The 18,129-nt window shown below is 33.7% G+C and overlaps 2 protein-coding genes across 3 annotated transcripts; both read right to left on the bottom strand.

Annotated features, from left to right (window-relative positions):
• On the bottom strand, positions 3,882 to 9,371 carry LOC109358513 (3-hydroxyisobutyryl-CoA hydrolase-like protein 2, mitochondrial). The gene is made up of 14 exons (XM_019602788.1): positions 9,149 to 9,371; positions 8,978 to 9,058; positions 8,804 to 8,872; positions 8,652 to 8,715; positions 7,957 to 8,036; positions 7,240 to 7,323; positions 7,044 to 7,128; positions 5,923 to 6,008; positions 5,727 to 5,848; positions 4,972 to 5,032; positions 4,623 to 4,721; positions 4,436 to 4,537; positions 4,309 to 4,350; positions 3,882 to 4,228 (listed from the first exon to the last, which is right to left on the bottom strand). Exons 1-14 carry the CDS (start codon positions 9,266 to 9,268, stop codon positions 4,109 to 4,111), a joined length of 1,215 nt encoding a protein of 404 aa, XP_019458333.1. The 5' UTR covers positions 9,269 to 9,371; the 3' UTR covers positions 3,882 to 4,108.
• LOC109357715 lies at positions 16,952 to 17,883 on the bottom strand. Of its 2 annotated transcripts, XM_019601734.1 has the most exons (2): positions 17,285 to 17,883; positions 16,952 to 17,094 (listed from the first exon to the last, which is right to left on the bottom strand). In XM_019601734.1, exons 1-2 carry the CDS (start codon positions 17,584 to 17,586, stop codon positions 17,091 to 17,093), a joined length of 306 nt encoding a protein of 101 aa, XP_019457279.1. In that variant the 5' UTR covers positions 17,587 to 17,883; the 3' UTR covers positions 16,952 to 17,090. The 2 variants fall into 2 exon arrangements, with proteins under 2 accessions (XP_019457279.1, XP_019457278.1); XM_019601733.1 differs by lacking the exon at positions 16,952 to 17,094 and having other exon boundaries at positions 17,108 to 17,883.

The raw sequence follows: 18,129 nt of genomic DNA, 5'->3' as shown, positions 1-18,129 counted from the left end.
CGTTGACGGACTGACCTAATATACCTAATCCATTTTGACAAGTTTACTACAAACTACTTTTGTTAAAAATAGTCACTATATACCAAAAAATTAACTTTTTCTATATTTATGATGACTCTACCATAAAATAAATCATTAATTGAATGAAAGTTAGTTCAATAAGTAAAGTTTATTTCATTTAAGGATATGAATTTGGGTCTCATTACCGATTTGAAGACATTATTGATGTTGAAAACCTAACTAATGTATCCAAAATAAACCATTAATTTTATTTAAAATTTTACAAATATCTCCCTGAAAACACTAATATATCATCAAGCGAATAAAGTATCTACTTATATAAGGAGATAAGTTATCTCCTCCAGCCACTAAAATCATGACATGTGTCTTATTTAATTATTTTTGATAAAAATATTTCTAAAACTAAACAATATAATACACATGTCATATTTTTACTGTCTGAATGAGGTAAGTTATCTCCTAATATGAAAAGGGAGATATTTTTGAAACAATTCATTTTAAAAATTCTCAAGTATTAGATTTAATATAAAAGGGAGATTTTATTACAGAATTCGTTTAGTTACATTCTTTTTCTCTACATATTATATGGGTGAAGAAATTTATTAGAGATGGATTAGGGTTCAGTGGTCTTCGGTTAAGTGCACTTTTGTCCTTTAGAAAGTACCATCCAATTAAGCTGATGCATTCTTTTTCTCCAAATTGGGATTAACATATACAATTCAACTATCAGCTTCTTCAAATGGAACAACATCCAACCAGTAGATGGTATGATTGCAAATGAAGCAAGACCATATATATATGGTACAAATATAAAATAGCAAAATTCAAACAAATTACAAAGATGTCAATTTATCGTTACCACTGGAATACTTAAGAGTTAATATATATATGTATTTTCAATATAAAGATTGATATGTATTAGTCAATAATAATTAAATATGAGTATATGATACAATAAGAATATAAAACTTGTACATTGTTAATACATATTTATTTTTCTCATATACTTACCAGATTAATTTGTTTAATTTTAATAAATATTATTGTAGACAACATCACACACATATATATATATATTAGTAGGTAATCCTCAATAACATGTCCTTTAACAAGTTATGTAATAACTCTTTAATTAAATTCATGCAATACATATTATTACTCTTGCGAACGCACGGGTCTCCTACTAGTTGACTATAGAAATAAAGTGCATAAGTTAATACTAATAATCAAGTACTGTCATATCACCACAACTAACAAGACGTTGAACTAGTTGTGTAAGGCCCCACTGGATCCCCAAGGTCGAGGATTCGATTCCTTCGAGCGACACTTGTTGGAAGGGGCAACTACGACTACCCAAAGGGATTAGTTCCTTACAAAAAAGGTGAAATGATACTCTTATTAGTACCAAAAAACATATCACCACAATAAAGATTCAAAGTATAAATAAGGGGTGAGTATGACCCGTCCATATCCGTTCACCCAGTTTAGTTCGATCATGGTCCAACTCAAATGTGATTGGGTTTCATCAAATCTAGGGTTGGGTTTGAGTTTAAAAATTATTCCCGGTCAATATTTATGATCGAGTAAGGGACAAACATGACATGAGCTGACGCATCTTATGGTCATACATTCATTATGTTTATATGTACTTACTCAATTGTATATAAAGTAATGAAATCTCTTTACTCTAAATATCATTGATTCTCTCTCCCTTTATATACATACCATATTCTTAATTTATATAAATAATTAACAATACATATTAAATTCTTGAGTCAATCATGAGCGCAACAAGTGTATGTGCATCTCTATTTGTGTCCACGTGAACAAATTGGCGGTACCTCAAATAGAGAGACTTACACCTTGAGAGCAAGTTACATTCACAAACCTTCTCCCCCGATCCTCAATTATTTCTTCCTCCTCCTTTTGCTAATTATGGTACGTGGTGCCTAAATAGAAGGTGGTATTGAATATTTGGGAATCTTCGAAATACCACTAAATGAATTCTTAAGGATGGTGAATTTACTCACACCATAGCCTATCACATATTTGTGCACTACAATTTTGTTTTTATTATTCACCACCACACCAACAAGACATTGGTCTAGTGATATAAGACTTCACTGGATTCCAAGGTCGATGATTCCATTCTTGGGAGGGCCAACCACAAACCCTGAAATGGATTAGTTCATTACCTAAAAAGATGAAGAAATATCTTGATAGTATCAAATTCTTCCCCAAATATAATGGTAAGAGGCATTGGGTCTAACTGAAAGAACAAATGTGACATAAGGGTGGTTGGGAATTGGGATTGGAAAGGGACCCACGCGGTTGCGTAATGACAACATTGGAAGGAATGTGACAACAACCTTAATATCCATATTGTTCTCCCTCTCACCCACCAACCATTACTTCTTCCCCATAATCTATAAATATATGTCTATAGTCCCATTTAATTTCAACACCCACACACCCAATATCAAATCAAAATCATACATCCTAGATTCAGTGAGGGATGCTTTGGTTAGGGAAGAAGACAACATCATTTATGGCTTCATTCATATTTCGTAGGGTCAACCTCCCTATCAATTTGTGTATACGCTATCACCATATCATCTATTACATCTTTTGAGATATTATTGACAATAAAACTTTTTTAATTACATGATAATAATACATAATCGAGTGATGGTCTAAACAGCTTTTATATAAATGGATCAAAATTACAATCTTTGTTAAAAGCAGTCTCAACTTTTAATTTGCAGGTGTAATTTTGTCTAACTTATAAGAGGATTTTTATTTAATAAAATATATGCAGACCATCTCTAGAAGGATTCATTATGGAAAATTTGTAGCTGAGATGAAGTTCAGGGAATCTCATCAAGATTATGCACCTTTAATTCAAGCTAAGGCACATTTATGGTCCCTTTCCATTTTATGACCCCTTCAGCTTTCAACTAGCCTTTCAACATCTACCTAGATTTTTGGCTATTTTTCAACTTACAACATCTACCTAGATTTTTGGCTACTTTTCAACTTTCAACTAGCTTTTGAACATCTAACTATATTTTTGGCTAGTTGTGCCATTAAGTTTATTTTCATTATATGTTTTCATAATCTCAAATAAGATTTCTATGAAGTTTTCTAAATGCCCCCATAAAGACTAGGTTTTTGCAGGATAAAGAAGGATTGAAGAAATTGTTGACATTTGAGTGTTGAAGAAATGGTGAGGAAGAGGGCTGAAAAGAAGGAAGGATGTAACACTGAACAATGATGATGACAGTAATATAAAAAATACAAGGTTGATCCATCAGTGGCTTCTAGCTTGTATAAGAAATGGTTAATACCTTTCACCAAGGATGTTCAGGTTGAGTACCCTCTTGCACCTCCTTGATTGAAGCCATTTCAATGCAACTAGAAGAAAGGAATATGTTGTTCAAATGATTTAGATCTTATATGATGCTTTATTATTGAAATAATATTATAGCTTTAGGCCTCTGAAGATGTTCAAAGCAACCTTATAATAAATTGAAATCCTTGAAATTCCTACAGATACCCACTTAAACGTGAATGTTTGTTTGTCATCCCTGCCAACAATATTTGTGTTATGATAATCTGTCAGGGATGAACAAAATAATTAAAAAGGCAAATTGGTTTGCAAAGAAGAAATCGCAAGTGTAATCTTGAAAAGCTTTTGCTACAGTGTTAGATTCTCTAGTGACTAATATATGAACTTTTCCCTCAATTAAATTAAAATGATGCTTAGATTTGTTAAAATAAAATAAATTTATTAATGGTCAAGTTTAGAGTTGCCCTTTTGGCAAACCTCAAGCATAATTTACTCAATAAAAAAAGAAAATAAAATCACAAACTCGTACTCTTCATTACAGCAAACTTGAGGAATAACTAACAAACTAACACAGTGACGGGTGAGCAAATAGGACTACATTTTCCAGAAACCCTGCTACATTTTTATGCTAATACAATCAAGATATGTAAAAAATTATGTTTAATTTAGTCAAACAAGATTAGAACCTATTTGGCGTACCCTTTCTAGTGACAACCATTGATCAAAGGTATGCCTGTCTCAAATGTAAGGTTCTCGCAATGCCGTTGGCAGCACCAGTTCCGATTCAACTTCGTCAAATGGAGAGAAATAACAGTCAACCATGTCATCTGATACTTCTTTTAGAGTAGGTGGATCCCACTGCAATATAAGAAATAAAATGCTTAAGATAAAAATGTTACTGAAATTTTCAATGTATGCATTCTTGAACAAATGGATACCTTAGGTGCAAAATCTTTATCAACCATTCGAGCTCGAACACCCTACATAAAGAGCAAGAGATGTGAAAAGATAAAAAATAAATTGAAGCAGTTCTTTATGGAAAAGGTTTTTAAGAACAATCATTACCTCAAAGAAATCAAAGGAGACCTTTGTAGTAGTTCCGCGAAGGGATATCCGGTACTCACGCACAAGACATTGATCAAGAGTTTCAAATCTACCTTCACGTATCTGAGTTCAGCAGCAGAAGTTAAAGCAGAAGCCAAAAACAATTTGAATGAGAAATTAATTAACATACAAGGGAAATGTAACTCACAGATCGTAGAATAACTTTCAGACTCAGTGGGGAGGCTTCTTTTATCTTCCTTAGAGTTGCCGAACTCCATTGGTCATAAGACTCAGCAACTTCCTTCTCCTGACAGAATAGCATTTCATTTGGAATAAAAAGCAGATGATCGATAAGTAGTGTATTCAAGCCCAGATGATGAAAACACTAACAATAATAGAGGATGAAGACAAAGATAAACCAGGTATGCAGTAGCTATTCAATGCATTACACCTAATCTTGTAATGATGGTTCATTTGAATCAAGATGTTTAATTTTTTATTCAAATATATCCAACCTCACCAAATATCCAGTACAAAAGCTTAAATATGATGCTTACCAAGGCTTCAACAATTTCTTCAACTGTATCGTGGCAGAAACATCTATCGATAGTATCAATCCTGTGAAAAATAGAGAAAAAAAATTCAGAAGCAGAAAATGTGCAATTAGATCAATGTACAAATTCAAATGAGCAAGGTTCTATCTTCAAGAGAAAAACATGTAGAAGTAAAAAATATCTGAATAAGCATAGATCTATACAACAGTGATACTAAAAATTTGGCAAGCAGTCATCTGATTACCTAACAGAGCAATCTCTAATTTCTTATCATGTTGCAACTGATCTGGAAGTATATGTTTGATAAATGGTACATATGTACTCAATATCACAGGTGAAAATTGTGTTAGGCAGTCGACAGCCAACACAAAATTTTGTCGAATCTCTATGATATGAATCAACAATGTAGTTGTTGTATCGTTAAATAAACACCTAATCAGAGTGCACTAAAGTTGTTGTGGTACTTTTTCCTTAATAAAAATTCTAAGATAGCCTCATGTCACTATCATAATAAAAAATAAAACGATTTCCTAAGAAAACAATTTAAGAAGAAAGATAACCAGCTTTTATTCACTCTGATTGCCATTTAATAGAAAATTTCATTATTTAAGTTCTATCCCAGTAGCGATAAAATTTAAGATAGTAAATTACTGCAACGAATTGCGCAGAAGCTTCTTGACTCATAACTGGGTTATACTATAACCATGACAAAAACAAAACTACACTGTAGATGTAAGGATGTGCTGATGTAACATTACTTGTGAAGGACACTGCTTCTGTCTGGATAAACAAGATCACCATACTGTGCAAGGGATGCCTCAACAATAGAAGGATCGTCTGTCATCAGTTTTCCAAGGCGTTCTTCAAGCCAAGGAAGCCTCTGTCAGGGGAAGCCAAATTATGTAGCCAATGATTGACAGAACAAAGAAGAACAAAAAGGAAGAGGTAACATACTGCATTTAGTGAATAGTGAGTAGCAAGGCGGCAGGCAATCATTTCTACACCATTAAGCTTATCTCCCGTAAAGGCCAAGTATTCCCCTGCATAGTATGATATAAAAATAAATAAACTTGTTCCTATCATTTTCTGGGTTACATTGGAAACTATTAGCAAAAGTGTGAAACAATGCTTAAATCATGAATACAAACACGGCTCTTCACAATAACCGATGGCATATACAATAGTAAAAAAAATTAGCTGAGGAACAAAGGCCAGCATGGAGACACGCAGGGGGTTGGGTTTCTTAGGCGAAGCCAAACTTAAAGGGACATCACATCATTGAAATCAAGAATTCTAGTTCAATATTTCGATTAAGTTTGTAGCTGGAAGCAAGCTTATGATTTAATTGACAATTCATAGAGACTGTACAAAAATTACAAGGATGCTTGAGTGGCAAATCTTATGTTGATTACAGGTTTAAAAACTGTTTGTTTCAGAATAGCTATATAATACAACATCATGAAAATGGCAATGAAATTTATTGGGAGCCAGCTAAATGTGAAAATATTTCAGCTGAGAGTTTTCACTTGGATTTACAAGGAAGCAATGCTAAAGAAACCACCTTCTCTGAGAAGGAAGTAGTGAAAAGTTAGTAAAGGTGCTTGTTATTGATATTCAGCAGGATAGATGTGTAAGGGAATATCTGATTATCTTATTTCTATGCTATTCTTCTGGTAATAACATCTACACTTCATTACAGCTGGAGGTTCCAAGCTTATCACAAGGAGTGGTTTGAAGATTTGGAAGTTTCAATCACACTACCATATCGGGCTCATTTAGATGATGTAGAAACCTTAAGGAATTGAAAGCTTAACAACTGCTATCACTTTACAAGAAAGGATTTGGGCTCATCAACACAAAATGAAAATTTTCAGAATTCAGAAAACATTTTCCGTAGAAATATTCTCTACAAAAAGTGCTTTCACTTTTTTGGGTAGTTATCTTATTGAGGACTGAAGAGTTATAAAAGATGACACCTTTCCAGAACATTTGAAAAAAATAAGACCTTTCAATAAAATACTATCAAAATCGTTTGCAAGAGTCCATCTCTCAAACAGCATGCAAACTTATATTACCTAAGTAGCCAGGTAGATGAGACAGAAAATAGGAAGCTCCTGCATCAGGGTGGAAGCCTATTTGAGCCTCCGGGTGAGAAAAAACCTACATAGTTTGAGTGGGAAAAGAACTTAGTTGATTGCTTATTTGCTTATTACTGAACAGCAGCAGGATTTACTGCCCAAAATTCAATGAGCCTCTGAAGAAAGCACATACAGTTTTATCAGTTACTACACGGTACATTCCTGGTAGTGCAATGCTGGCACCACATCCCATTGTTATTCCATCCAAAATAGCAACCTGCATAAATGCCAACAAAATCTTAATTTCCAGTTGCCAAAATCTTTAAAGACAATATAATAAAAAAATTAAAAAAAATAGACAGGCATTTTGGGTCTCGTTATGTGGCTACAGTATACATCCTGATTCCAGTATACATGTTTGGTTGCATACATGTTTTCATCACCATAAAATAACATTGCAAGGCTAGGTTCCTAATTCATGAACATACCCTGACTTTTCTCTCTGCATGATTTTTCTTAGCCCCTAAATGTCATAAGTGATTTTTATCAAAAGAAAGTGTTTTTAAGGAAAAAGACTTAAACAAATGGACACTAGATTTAATACCCTAATCACCTTTGTCGTTGCTATCAATGGGCTTAAGTAGCTTCATATTATCGTAAACCCACAAAAAGATTTATTTTAAGCAAATTTCAACTGTGGTTCTTATTAGTATCTTTGTTCTCATGTTTTTTCACTTGTGGATTTCATGTGTGTGATATAATGCTTTTCGTTCTTTCCTAAAAGTACCATCAATCTACTGAAGATTTCTCTACTTCAGGTACAGATAGACTTTACACAATTTATATATCATTTCTCCAATCCAAGTACTCAAGATCTCAAACAAAAACCTTGGCATTATTTGTTGCTTACATGTGGTTTAAGATATGTCCCTTGAAGATATACAAATGAATATAATGTTTTGAAAAACTGTTCAACTTCGTCTGCTTTCCCTGCTCATAACAAACATAAAAACACAATGAATGTAAGAACAACTGACATAAAAACAGTTTGAAACTATGAAATAACTGGTTTTCACCACTGGTTAACCTAACGAGTAAAACTAGTTCATAGGTTCAGTTTTATCTCATATGCAACTATAAGAAAACTGAACCATATTTGAACTGGATAAATCCAAACTGATTCAACAAATCAAACCAAACTGATTTGACTATAAATTATAAGTGGTTCAGTTTTCTAACCAAACCAATAATCCAACTCTGCTCATTTTGATTTTGTTTTTATGCGAAACCATGCCCACTCCTATAATTATTTAGTAAGTTTGTTAATGCTTTTCTACACATACAGTATACACTAATCCTATATACAGATAAGATTTCAGAAAGGCACTACATGTGGCGATGCTATATAGAAGACGAAATGTGCTATCTAAAAATAATACAAATGTTAATAAATAATGGTAAAGTTATTGTCTATGAAAGATGATAAAAGTTGCAAATGGTAATCAGATTTAATACTGGAAAGTTGTCGGCATATCCAATTGAACGATCGGAAGTAAAAATATAATAAAATTGGTCATATAAGAATATTAATACAACCCAACCCACCTTCATTGAGTGTATGATACAGCTTAACAACATCTGTGCCAGAACAGAAAGCTCTGCCACTCCCCTTCAAAAAATTAAAGACAGTAACTCAGACTCAAAAGAATAACCAATATCTATTAACATTACAAAACTAGAAAGCCTTAAAACAATACCTTCATCAAAACAAAGCCAATATTAGAGTTTTCTTCCCACGAATCATATAGCCTCTTCAATCGACCAACCTATAAAATCACATGAACTCAAATAATCTTATTGTTATAAATGAATGTGGAAAAAAAGAAGGTAGAAACAATAATAAAAGATGGAATGAAGAAGAATTGGGATACCATTGAAGTAGTGAGGGCATTAAGTGAAGAAGGTGCATTGAGAATAGCAGTTCTCGATTTTGCTCTTCCTTCAACCAAAATCTAACATCAAATAACGGAACAATAATAATTATAGTGAGTTACATTGTAATTAATAATGATGATATTAAAGAAATGAGAAGAAAAAGTGACCTGTTGTTGAGGATCGTCGTGGTCTTCGACGTAACTTGGTTGAACAGAGAAAGGACGAGCGAGTGTGGGAAATGAGAACCTGGTTTGTTGTAGAGATAGAAGAGACTTGAATCTCTGCATCTTCTTCAATTGTTGGTTGCAGAGAAGGTGTTTGATGTTTGTACCCTTGAACACTGAATCAGAATGAGAATCGTGTGTGTATGTATGTGTGAAGTGTTAGTGACTCGGGTCAAGTCTCACGCTTAGTGTCCACAAAATAAATATTAATGGGTTCTCAAGGCCCATAATTGATTCACTTTACCCAATATTAAATTTACATTTCACTTTATTCATAACTAGTATGTCATGTATATATAAGTCAAAATTTCTTATAAGATAGTGTAATTTTCTCTTACCTAATTTACCCTTTTAATTAATTAAAGTTACAATATTTTTTCATAATAAAGAAATATTAATAGAATTTAGAGGAAGTTACATACACCAAAAATATCAAACAACCAATGTAATTTAGTAATGTTACAATTCATTTTCATACTTTTAATTTCGAAAATTATAATATCATATACACTCAATATAAAAAATATGATATAATTATCTAAAGTGAAATATATAAAAACGAAATATTTAATACTATAATATAAGAATGATGGTTGGCATATACTCTCGTGCATGTCGTGGATCCACATTTTTTTATTTTACACAACTAAATATTCAATTTTTATATATTTTATTTTGTATGATCAGAATGTCTTTTTTTATTGGTGTATTTTATATTATATTTTTATTCGAAATACTTTAAATTATGTTTTTTATTAATATCTAATTTAAGGTGAGAGAAATGGTTTCAACTTGCAATTAATATGTTAGTGGTGATTACCTATAATAATATGGGTTTTTTTTGTAAAAATTAAAAAATGTTAAGAGCAAAATAAGAAAATAGAAATTAATCATTATGGTAATTACACCATGTTTTGACTTTATATATAGTATATAAATAAATAAAATCATCTGAGTTGATGTTCATTATGTTCCTCAATTCCATGTTAACCTTGTCTCTTTGACAAGTTGATACAATCTTTGAATTGTCACTTGCTATTTCGTCAACATTCTTGTGCCATTATACAGAATTCTACAAGGAGGATGAATGGTTCAACTAGCCTACAACAAGGATTGTGTAACACCACCAGATTTTCCCAAATAATTTGCAAATAGGTATATTTGTTGATAAACTTTAATAGTCAATTATTAATTATTTGAGTTAATCTTTATTAAGTTACCACTAAGATTATCTATATATGATATGTGGTTATTCTTTTGTAATTATGTTATTTATTTTAGTTACTTGAGAGAAAACATAATTTTATTTCAATAGAAAAGTTACTATAACATTAGAGGAAGCCTATTGAATTTGAAGAAGGATATCATGTTTTTAAGAGAGTAGTCCCAACTATAGGGATTGACAGAGTCCTTATCAAATTTTAAAGAGGATTGGTCTTGTTGCTTATCAAATAGTTTTAACACATTTGTTGCCAAACATCCATAATGTTTTCCATGCCTCACAATTGCGGAAATATATTCGCAACCCATCGCATGTCATTAAGCCGGACTTGATACAATTAAAAGAAAATTTCACTTTTAAGACTCTACCAGTGAGAATTGTTGATAGTAGCACGAATAAACTAAGAGGAAAGAAAATTCCTTCAGTGAAAGTAATTTGGAGTCAATTCCATGACGAATAAGCCAAAGAAACATACTATTTTGGCTCAATCCACTATGGAAGCTGAGATGATAGCATTAGCAACAGCTAAAGAAGAAGCAAGTTGGTTGAGAAGCTTGTTTGCAAAGATTCCCCTATGGGAGAAATCGATACCAGCTATGTTGATTCATTGTGATAGTATTGCGGCTATTGCAAAGATTGAGAATCGTTTTTATAACGGTAAGAAATGACAAATACGTCGTAAGTACAACACTGTTGTAAATACCTAATTTTGACAAGAGTAAAAAATTTCAAAGCAAAAAAGGGGGGAAAATTTGAATTTCAAACATTGTCGCAACTGAGCTTTTTCCTTAGCCCAACCAGAAAACCTAATCCCTACCCCCTTATTTAAGCCTAACTTAGCAACTAACCTAGGGACCTAATCTGAAAAATGGGAGAAAGAGGCACGAAAAAAAAAACCTAAAGAAGAGAGAAAGAATAGAGGAGAATAGGATAGAGAAGTAGAAAGCTCTCACCTAATCTTCACCACATCCAAGTTCTCTTCTAGGTACATTCTTTTTTTTTTTTATATTCTTCTTTACTACATGTGTTCATATTGCGTATATTTTGTGTTTTTTGTTGCAAATTTTTCTGCATGTAGCCGTGAAATAGGGGCTGGACGGTGTCGGCTCCGCCTAAAGTCGTCGTCGCAACCCCACCGTGGTAAAGGGGGAACCGGACAGCAGCCATGGAGGGCTTCCTGTCCCAGCCGCGCCCATAGGGGTTGGACCGCTCTGTCCAGCGGCGGTCCTTGCAGTTGGCTGCACTGTCGCCGCCCTGGACGGGCGGTGGTGCGCCGCCGTGGCTGGCTGCCAAATTGTAGCAGCTGCTACCCCCTGTTTCAGCCACCAACCTCCGGTGTTGCTTCCATTGCAACCCTAACCCTAAACCCCAAATTGATTTTACCCTAAACCCCAAATTGATTTTACCCAAAAATTACCAAATTGATTTTACCCTAGGCAAAGTCATAGGAGCTTAGTTGCCCTATTTGGCCGCCCATCGCTTGACCAGGCTCACTCAAACTGGTGAGTCAGCAGCTTGTCCCATCTTGAGCAACTAACTTGAACAACCTATTGTGGGCTAGGTTACATGCATTATGACACCTCCTTCTTGCTTGTTCAAAACGCATGTCATACATGAGGTCATGTGTTTTGCCTTTAAGCAAAGAATAGGCAAGTTCCTTCATGGTGAAGGAACCAACCTTTCTTCATGCTGAAGTAATATTTTTTCCATGATTTCTTGAGTTGGTTTTAGTTGGTTACTTGGCACTTTTGGCATGACTCTTCAAGTCTAAGTAAGTTTTTGAGTTTATGCTTTGCTTTGCATACTTAGCTTGAGTTTCTTCATGGTGAAGAAAGGTACATTTCTTCAAGCCTAAGTCATCTTTTTGGTGGCAAGCTTAAGTACACAACATGTCATACTTAGTTTGTTTCTTTTGAGCATTTCCTTTTGGACTTTTGGCTTGTGATTTGGCATTAATTCTTGACTTTCTTTTGAATTAATCAATTTCCTACAAAATTCAAGGAAAACTTGGACAAGAGGTGATCAAAAATTATATTATCCAATAATATAAAATTTATCTAAAAGGTGTTGAATTTAAGTTGATTTTCACATTTTTGCATAGGATAAGTCAGTGACGATGCTATGTGGTGTTGAGGGTGTGCAAATGCACACCCTGAAACTTTTTGGGGAAAAAAATCTATATTATTTATAGATAAAATATATATATATTGAGAGTGTAAGAGTTCAATACATTGTTATTGCATTATACATGATCCATATTTAATCATCATTTACTCTTAAAACAAAAATAATTCAAATAAATGATAGATTATCTAGTGACTATAAATATTTAAGCATTGCATATATTACACTCTTACCTAAAATTCTACAAGCCCAAAATTTATTATTTTGCAAATAACATGACATGCTTCGTGAAAAATAAATAATCATTATTATATTGAATTATTTTATAATATTATAGATATGCAACTCGAGGAACTTCATAATCGAATATCCAAGACAAATACTCATTTGTTTCTTTGTATGTCTTGTTTGAGTCTAGCTGACTTCTTCTTTAGTTTTGATATGACAAAACTGATTGAATTTGTAAAGTTTTATCTACAGGATTTTTTGTTCACTGATTTTATGATGTTTGATAATCAACTTGAGACGTATATAATTGATATGCATAATATTATGGAATTTGCTTCTTTGAAATGAATAAATAACCTTAAGATAAGTTTATTGGAGGTGGAAGACACATTGTTTCTCATTAATTTATCTTCTTTTGAAGTTAACTCATCCTTACATATGTTGTAGGAATCATGTTTCTCATAATTTTATAGCATGTTCATTCTCATATCACTTCACAACATGTTATTACCCATTGAACCTATTTCTTGGGATCTCTAGTCAGTTAGGTCGGGTTACCATCATGAGTGATCCTCATTCTAAGGGCAATAATCTCATACTTTTAGAAGTATTATGGACTTTCTCTCTAGCTAGTCCTTTCGTCAAATTATCTACTAAGTTATTCTCGGTGCGTACATGATCCACTCTAACAGCTTCTGTAGAGAGTAACTCTCTAATGGTGTTGTGCTTACGACAAATTTGTCATGTCTTACCGTTATAAAATCAGTTCTCAATGTTTGCAATAGCCGCAGTACTATCACAATGGATCAACACAGTTGGAATCAGTTTTTCCCATAAGGGAATCTCTGCAAGCAAGCTTCTCATCCAACTTGTTTCTTCACTAGCTGTTGCTAGTGCTATCATCTCAGCTTCCATAGTAGATTGAGCCAAAATAGTCTGTTTCTTTGACTTCCAAGAAACAGCTCCACCAGCTATGCTAAATATTTAGCCACTAGTTGCTTTGGAATAATCTGAAAGAGTGTTCCAATCAGCATCGCTGAATCCTTCTAGAACAGTTGGAAACCTTCGGTAATATAATCCAAGGTTTATTGTTTTCTTAAGGCATTACCCTTTATATAGCATATCAATGCTCCATACTAGGTCTACTAGTAAACCTGCATAATAATCTCACATGTGGAATGCGTGTGTTGACTTGGTCAACACAGTCCAAGCCCATATAGCCCAAAAATAAATAAAATAAATAAATGTTTATTAAAAAAGAATGTTGAACCCAAGCCCAAGCCGGGCTCGAACATGAACCAAGCTAGCTGGACTGCAACGGCGAAGGAGGTGGTGGTGGTGCGTGCTCGTGTGTGTGGAGGGGTTTTGTGAGTGGGTGAAGACTCACTCACAAAACCCATTGTACCCCTTGGGGCACACCCCAATGATGAAACTTAAGGCTTATAAAGTCTTCGAACTTCCCTCCTCCAAGGAATGTGGGACTAGTGAGTTTTTTCATTTCACAAACTCAAAAGTCACCATAAATGACCTCATTAATGTGCATTAAAACCACTTCAAAAACTCATCATTTTCAATAAAATTCAACAAGAATTATAGAGAATCTGGATAGGGAAGATATTAGGGAAATGGATTCATATAGAAAATAGACAAGGAAATGTGCAATGTTTAGGGTATGCAGAAAACCATGATTTTGGATAATGTATGTGTTCTTTTGGTTAGAGGTTGTTTGGCATGAATAATGGAATTTAGGCAAGGTGTTGTCTAAATATCACTTGAGTTGAGTATGGTGGAATTTAGGCAAGGTATTGTCTAAATATCGCTTGAGTTGAGTATGGGAGTGCGTATCTTGGTATTTCAAAATATATTCTAATACTCAAGTCAATAAATAAGAGAGATATAGAGAATATAAGAGTAATATAGGGTTTTAGATGTTGTTGACATAGTCGAACATCTATATTGGTGTGCATGTTCCAGACAGGTGGTAGTTGCTTGAATTGAGACAGAACAGTTGCCCCCAGTTTAGTGATATGACCACAAGGCGGATGTGTCAGTAGACTTGATTCTCCAGCATGAGGCGTCGACAAGTTTTTGGACGTATAATAAGGGCAGTCAAATGGTGTTGCAGGCAGGGAACATTTTCGAAAATCCGGTTAGTGGTTGATTGGGGATCCATGACATGTGGTTGGTAGGAGATGCTTGAGAACTTGTACAAATAATGGGAGGGAGACGCTTGTTTGCACATGGCCTACCCTTAAGTCCCTTTGTTGGTGCATTAATGCGGCGCCACGATCTGGACTCGAATATACTCGAATATACTTAGACATCAAGGATGGTGTGTAGGGGGTGTGGGCTGTAAATAAGGCCTTCTCCTCGCCCCTAAATAAAAAGAAGGGTTATCTTTTTCATTTCCTCACATATTTGTTTTACCATTTTTCTGAAGAATTCACTGTCAGCTCTAATTTGTTGACCCTTTAGGTAACTCCCTTTCTTCCTCTCTTTGTTCTTTTTTAAATTAAGCATTTCTACCACGGTGAGGATAAATGTTTTAGGGGATGGTAATGTCAATGAAAGTAGTGTCGAGGTCTCGTCCAACTATCCTCCATCTTTTGCACCTTCGTTCTCTCAACGTTGTCGACAAAGGGGGGCATCCTCTGACATAGCTGGGGGACCTGGGTCATTGGGAAATAATCCAATGATTTCATGATGCCCATGGTTAGTTCAAAGCATGCCCGGGAAACGAGGGCCAGTAAAATCCTAGACGAGCTTGCCCAACGTGTGGTTCCCCATACAACACCTTTTATAACTTGGCTAGACGAAGAGTCGAGCCAAACGAAGAGATGTGCTCAACCCACCTCCCCTACACTGAGTGCATATATAAAGTACCAGATTTTTAAAAGGGGATTCAAAAAACTTAGAAACAATATGATTTCTAGTTTCATATACTATTCTGGTGCAAATTAGAATGTTTTTGGATTCTCATAATTCATATACTAGTATAGGCTGGCAATAAGATGTAAATGTAAAGGAAGATGATTGAGTTGACGAATACTCATGAAGGAGGTATTCCTTCTCTTTGAGTTATGTTTTTCTTCACCTTTCTTTGCTTTAATTTTGTACGAAAATGCTTAGCTAAGCTTCTCTTTTGCTAAGATTGATTGTAGTATTCATTTGATTTATATAATTGGAATTTAATTATTTTAATTATGACGTATCGATTTTTTGAGTTGTCTTTGTTGTGCTTAATGCTTATTCGGTGATGACGATTCTCCTTATATGAATTTGGAGGTTGAACTCATGAAGAAATTATGGTTCCATAGCCCAAACTCAAAACTCAACCTTTTATTGTATTGTAAACATAGTTTTATGCTTAATTGTCACTTGCGTGCATGATGCATTTGTTAGTATGATTGCTAGACTTAGATCCATATGAACATTGAAAAACTCTCAAAGTTATTAACATAAACTACTAAACATAGATAGATGCTTATCGATTCATATATCTTAATCTTAATAGTCTAGTTGCTAGACATAAACTAGTTTAATAAGCTACTAATATGTCCAAGATATTGACAATAAGTACAATTGAGGTGTTGCACTTAACTTCACTTTCAAAGACTTCTACACATAGATGTATGTTATGTTGGTCGTAGTTTGTAATCTTGTATGTAAAGTTACTAGACGTTGAGTTTTATTACAAAATTCACTAAATTGACTAAAACTTGTTTTAAACTATGAGTGAAATTATTCTCTGATCACATTATAATTTTGAATTTTGATAGGCATAAAGTCAAAAGTTGTTCTAGTCCTATATCTTACTTGATATTTAACAAAATATTCATCACAAACTTCCTGAATGATTAAAAATTAGAAAATAAAATCTAATAAATAAGGTAACACAATCTCAGCGATAAACTATGCCTATTGGTGTAAGAAATAGCATCGTCTAAGATATACTTGAATCTACATCAAGAAAGATAATTGATAAACAAATCATAAGAGTAATAAAAGTAATTTTCTTGAAGAGAGGAAGAATTAAAGTGAAGTTAACTTATCAACAACAAAATTCATCCTATACACTACACAAGATTAGATATAAATTACATTCCAAATTTCAACAATAGAGGAACAAAAGGATGCTAAGCTATCATTAGCTTTATGTATGTTCTTAGAGATGTAAAGTGATGATACATAATACATAATACATTAAGTAAAAAAGTGTAATTTATTTGATTAAGTAACTAGTGATTAAAAACACTAATCTGCAAAAGTGACAGACACATACATAGATAGATAAATGAGAAATGTAGGTAGCTATTTCCGAATGAGGATCTTCTGTCCCTAAAAAACCACGTCCCCATGTACCAAGCCAATTAAACACTTCCAACTAGTATAAAAAAGTTATTTTATCATTTTGTGAATTTTCTTTTTAAGTAGATGTCAATTTTCTATTGGGTTGGGGCACAATGGGACACAAAAAAGTGGGACAGGTGATCTCTATTCGCTATTTCCTAGGTTTAGTGTCCTGAGGTGTAGCAGTTCCAGTTGAGACTTTTGCAACATCCATAGCACTAGCCTCTTGCTTCTTCCTTGTATATAACACTGAGTACCCAATTGCACCTGTCATAAGTAAACCAACTAATGCCATTGTTGTAAAACTGAATGGAAGTGTTTTCCTTTGATGAAGAACTCCACCAGGATTTTGACCTGGTGGTCTCATTGAACCTTCTACTCCTGCTGCTTTCACTTCTTCTGCTGTCATTTTGTGTGTGTCTGCATTCTTCCTCCACTCTTCATTTCTACTACCCATCTTTCTTTATTTCTTCATATCTCATTTTCTAACAAATATAATGCATCAAGTATCACTTTGGAAGGAGCCACGTGTGAATCTTACTTGGGTTTCTTTCCAACACGTGGTTCTTGTTGCTAGTTAATTGCTACGTGCATGTCATTGGAGTAGGCACGTGTAATTCAAGGTACTTCCACATATCACCACAGAAGAAGTTTGAATAATCTAGCAGCAATGAGTTAATGGTATATGATTTAGTGGGCTAGTCATGAACTTTAAAAGATAAAATTGTTGAATAAAACTGATCCAACTAATCCCACTAAAGTTTACGTGCATATCCATCAACTATTTCTTTGTTCAAGTGATACAACATCTTCCCAACAATCTAAGTTTATCTCACATAATCTCACTTTTACCCTTAAAACTCAAAGGAAAATATTACTTTCCTCTCCATTACTGGGTAGGAGTCTCACTCGGATAAACCTGCAACTTAATTATGACATATACTTGCCAAGGGGCATATTTAAATAAAATTTTACACTTTTCTTTTTATTGATTGAGAAA

This window comes from Lupinus angustifolius, chromosome LG10 (genome assembly GCF_001865875.1).
Source record: "Lupinus angustifolius cultivar Tanjil chromosome LG10, LupAngTanjil_v1.0, whole genome shotgun sequence".
NCBI classification, from domain to species: Eukaryota; Viridiplantae; Streptophyta; class Magnoliopsida; order Fabales; family Fabaceae; genus Lupinus; species Lupinus angustifolius.
Note: the sequence above shows the minus strand (reverse complement) of the source record. Positions and strands in the feature narration are given on the sequence as shown.

Coding starts and splice junctions, on each gene's coding strand:
- LOC109358513 (XM_019602788.1), bottom strand. CDS start 9,268: ATGCAGAGATTCAAGTCTCTTCTATCTCTACAACAAACCAGGTTCTCA. Junction 6,009..7,043: donor TCATCTACCTGGCTACTTAG/GTAATATAAGTT, acceptor CATACTATGCAG/GGGAATACTTGGCCTTTACG. Junction 4,351..4,435: donor TCTCCTTTGATTTCTTTGAG/GTAATGATTGTT, acceptor CTCTTTATGTAG/GGTGTTCGAGCTCGAATGGT.
- LOC109357715 (XM_019601734.1), bottom strand. CDS start 17,586: ATGGGTAGTAGAAATGAAGAGTGGAGGAAGAATGCAGACACACACAAA.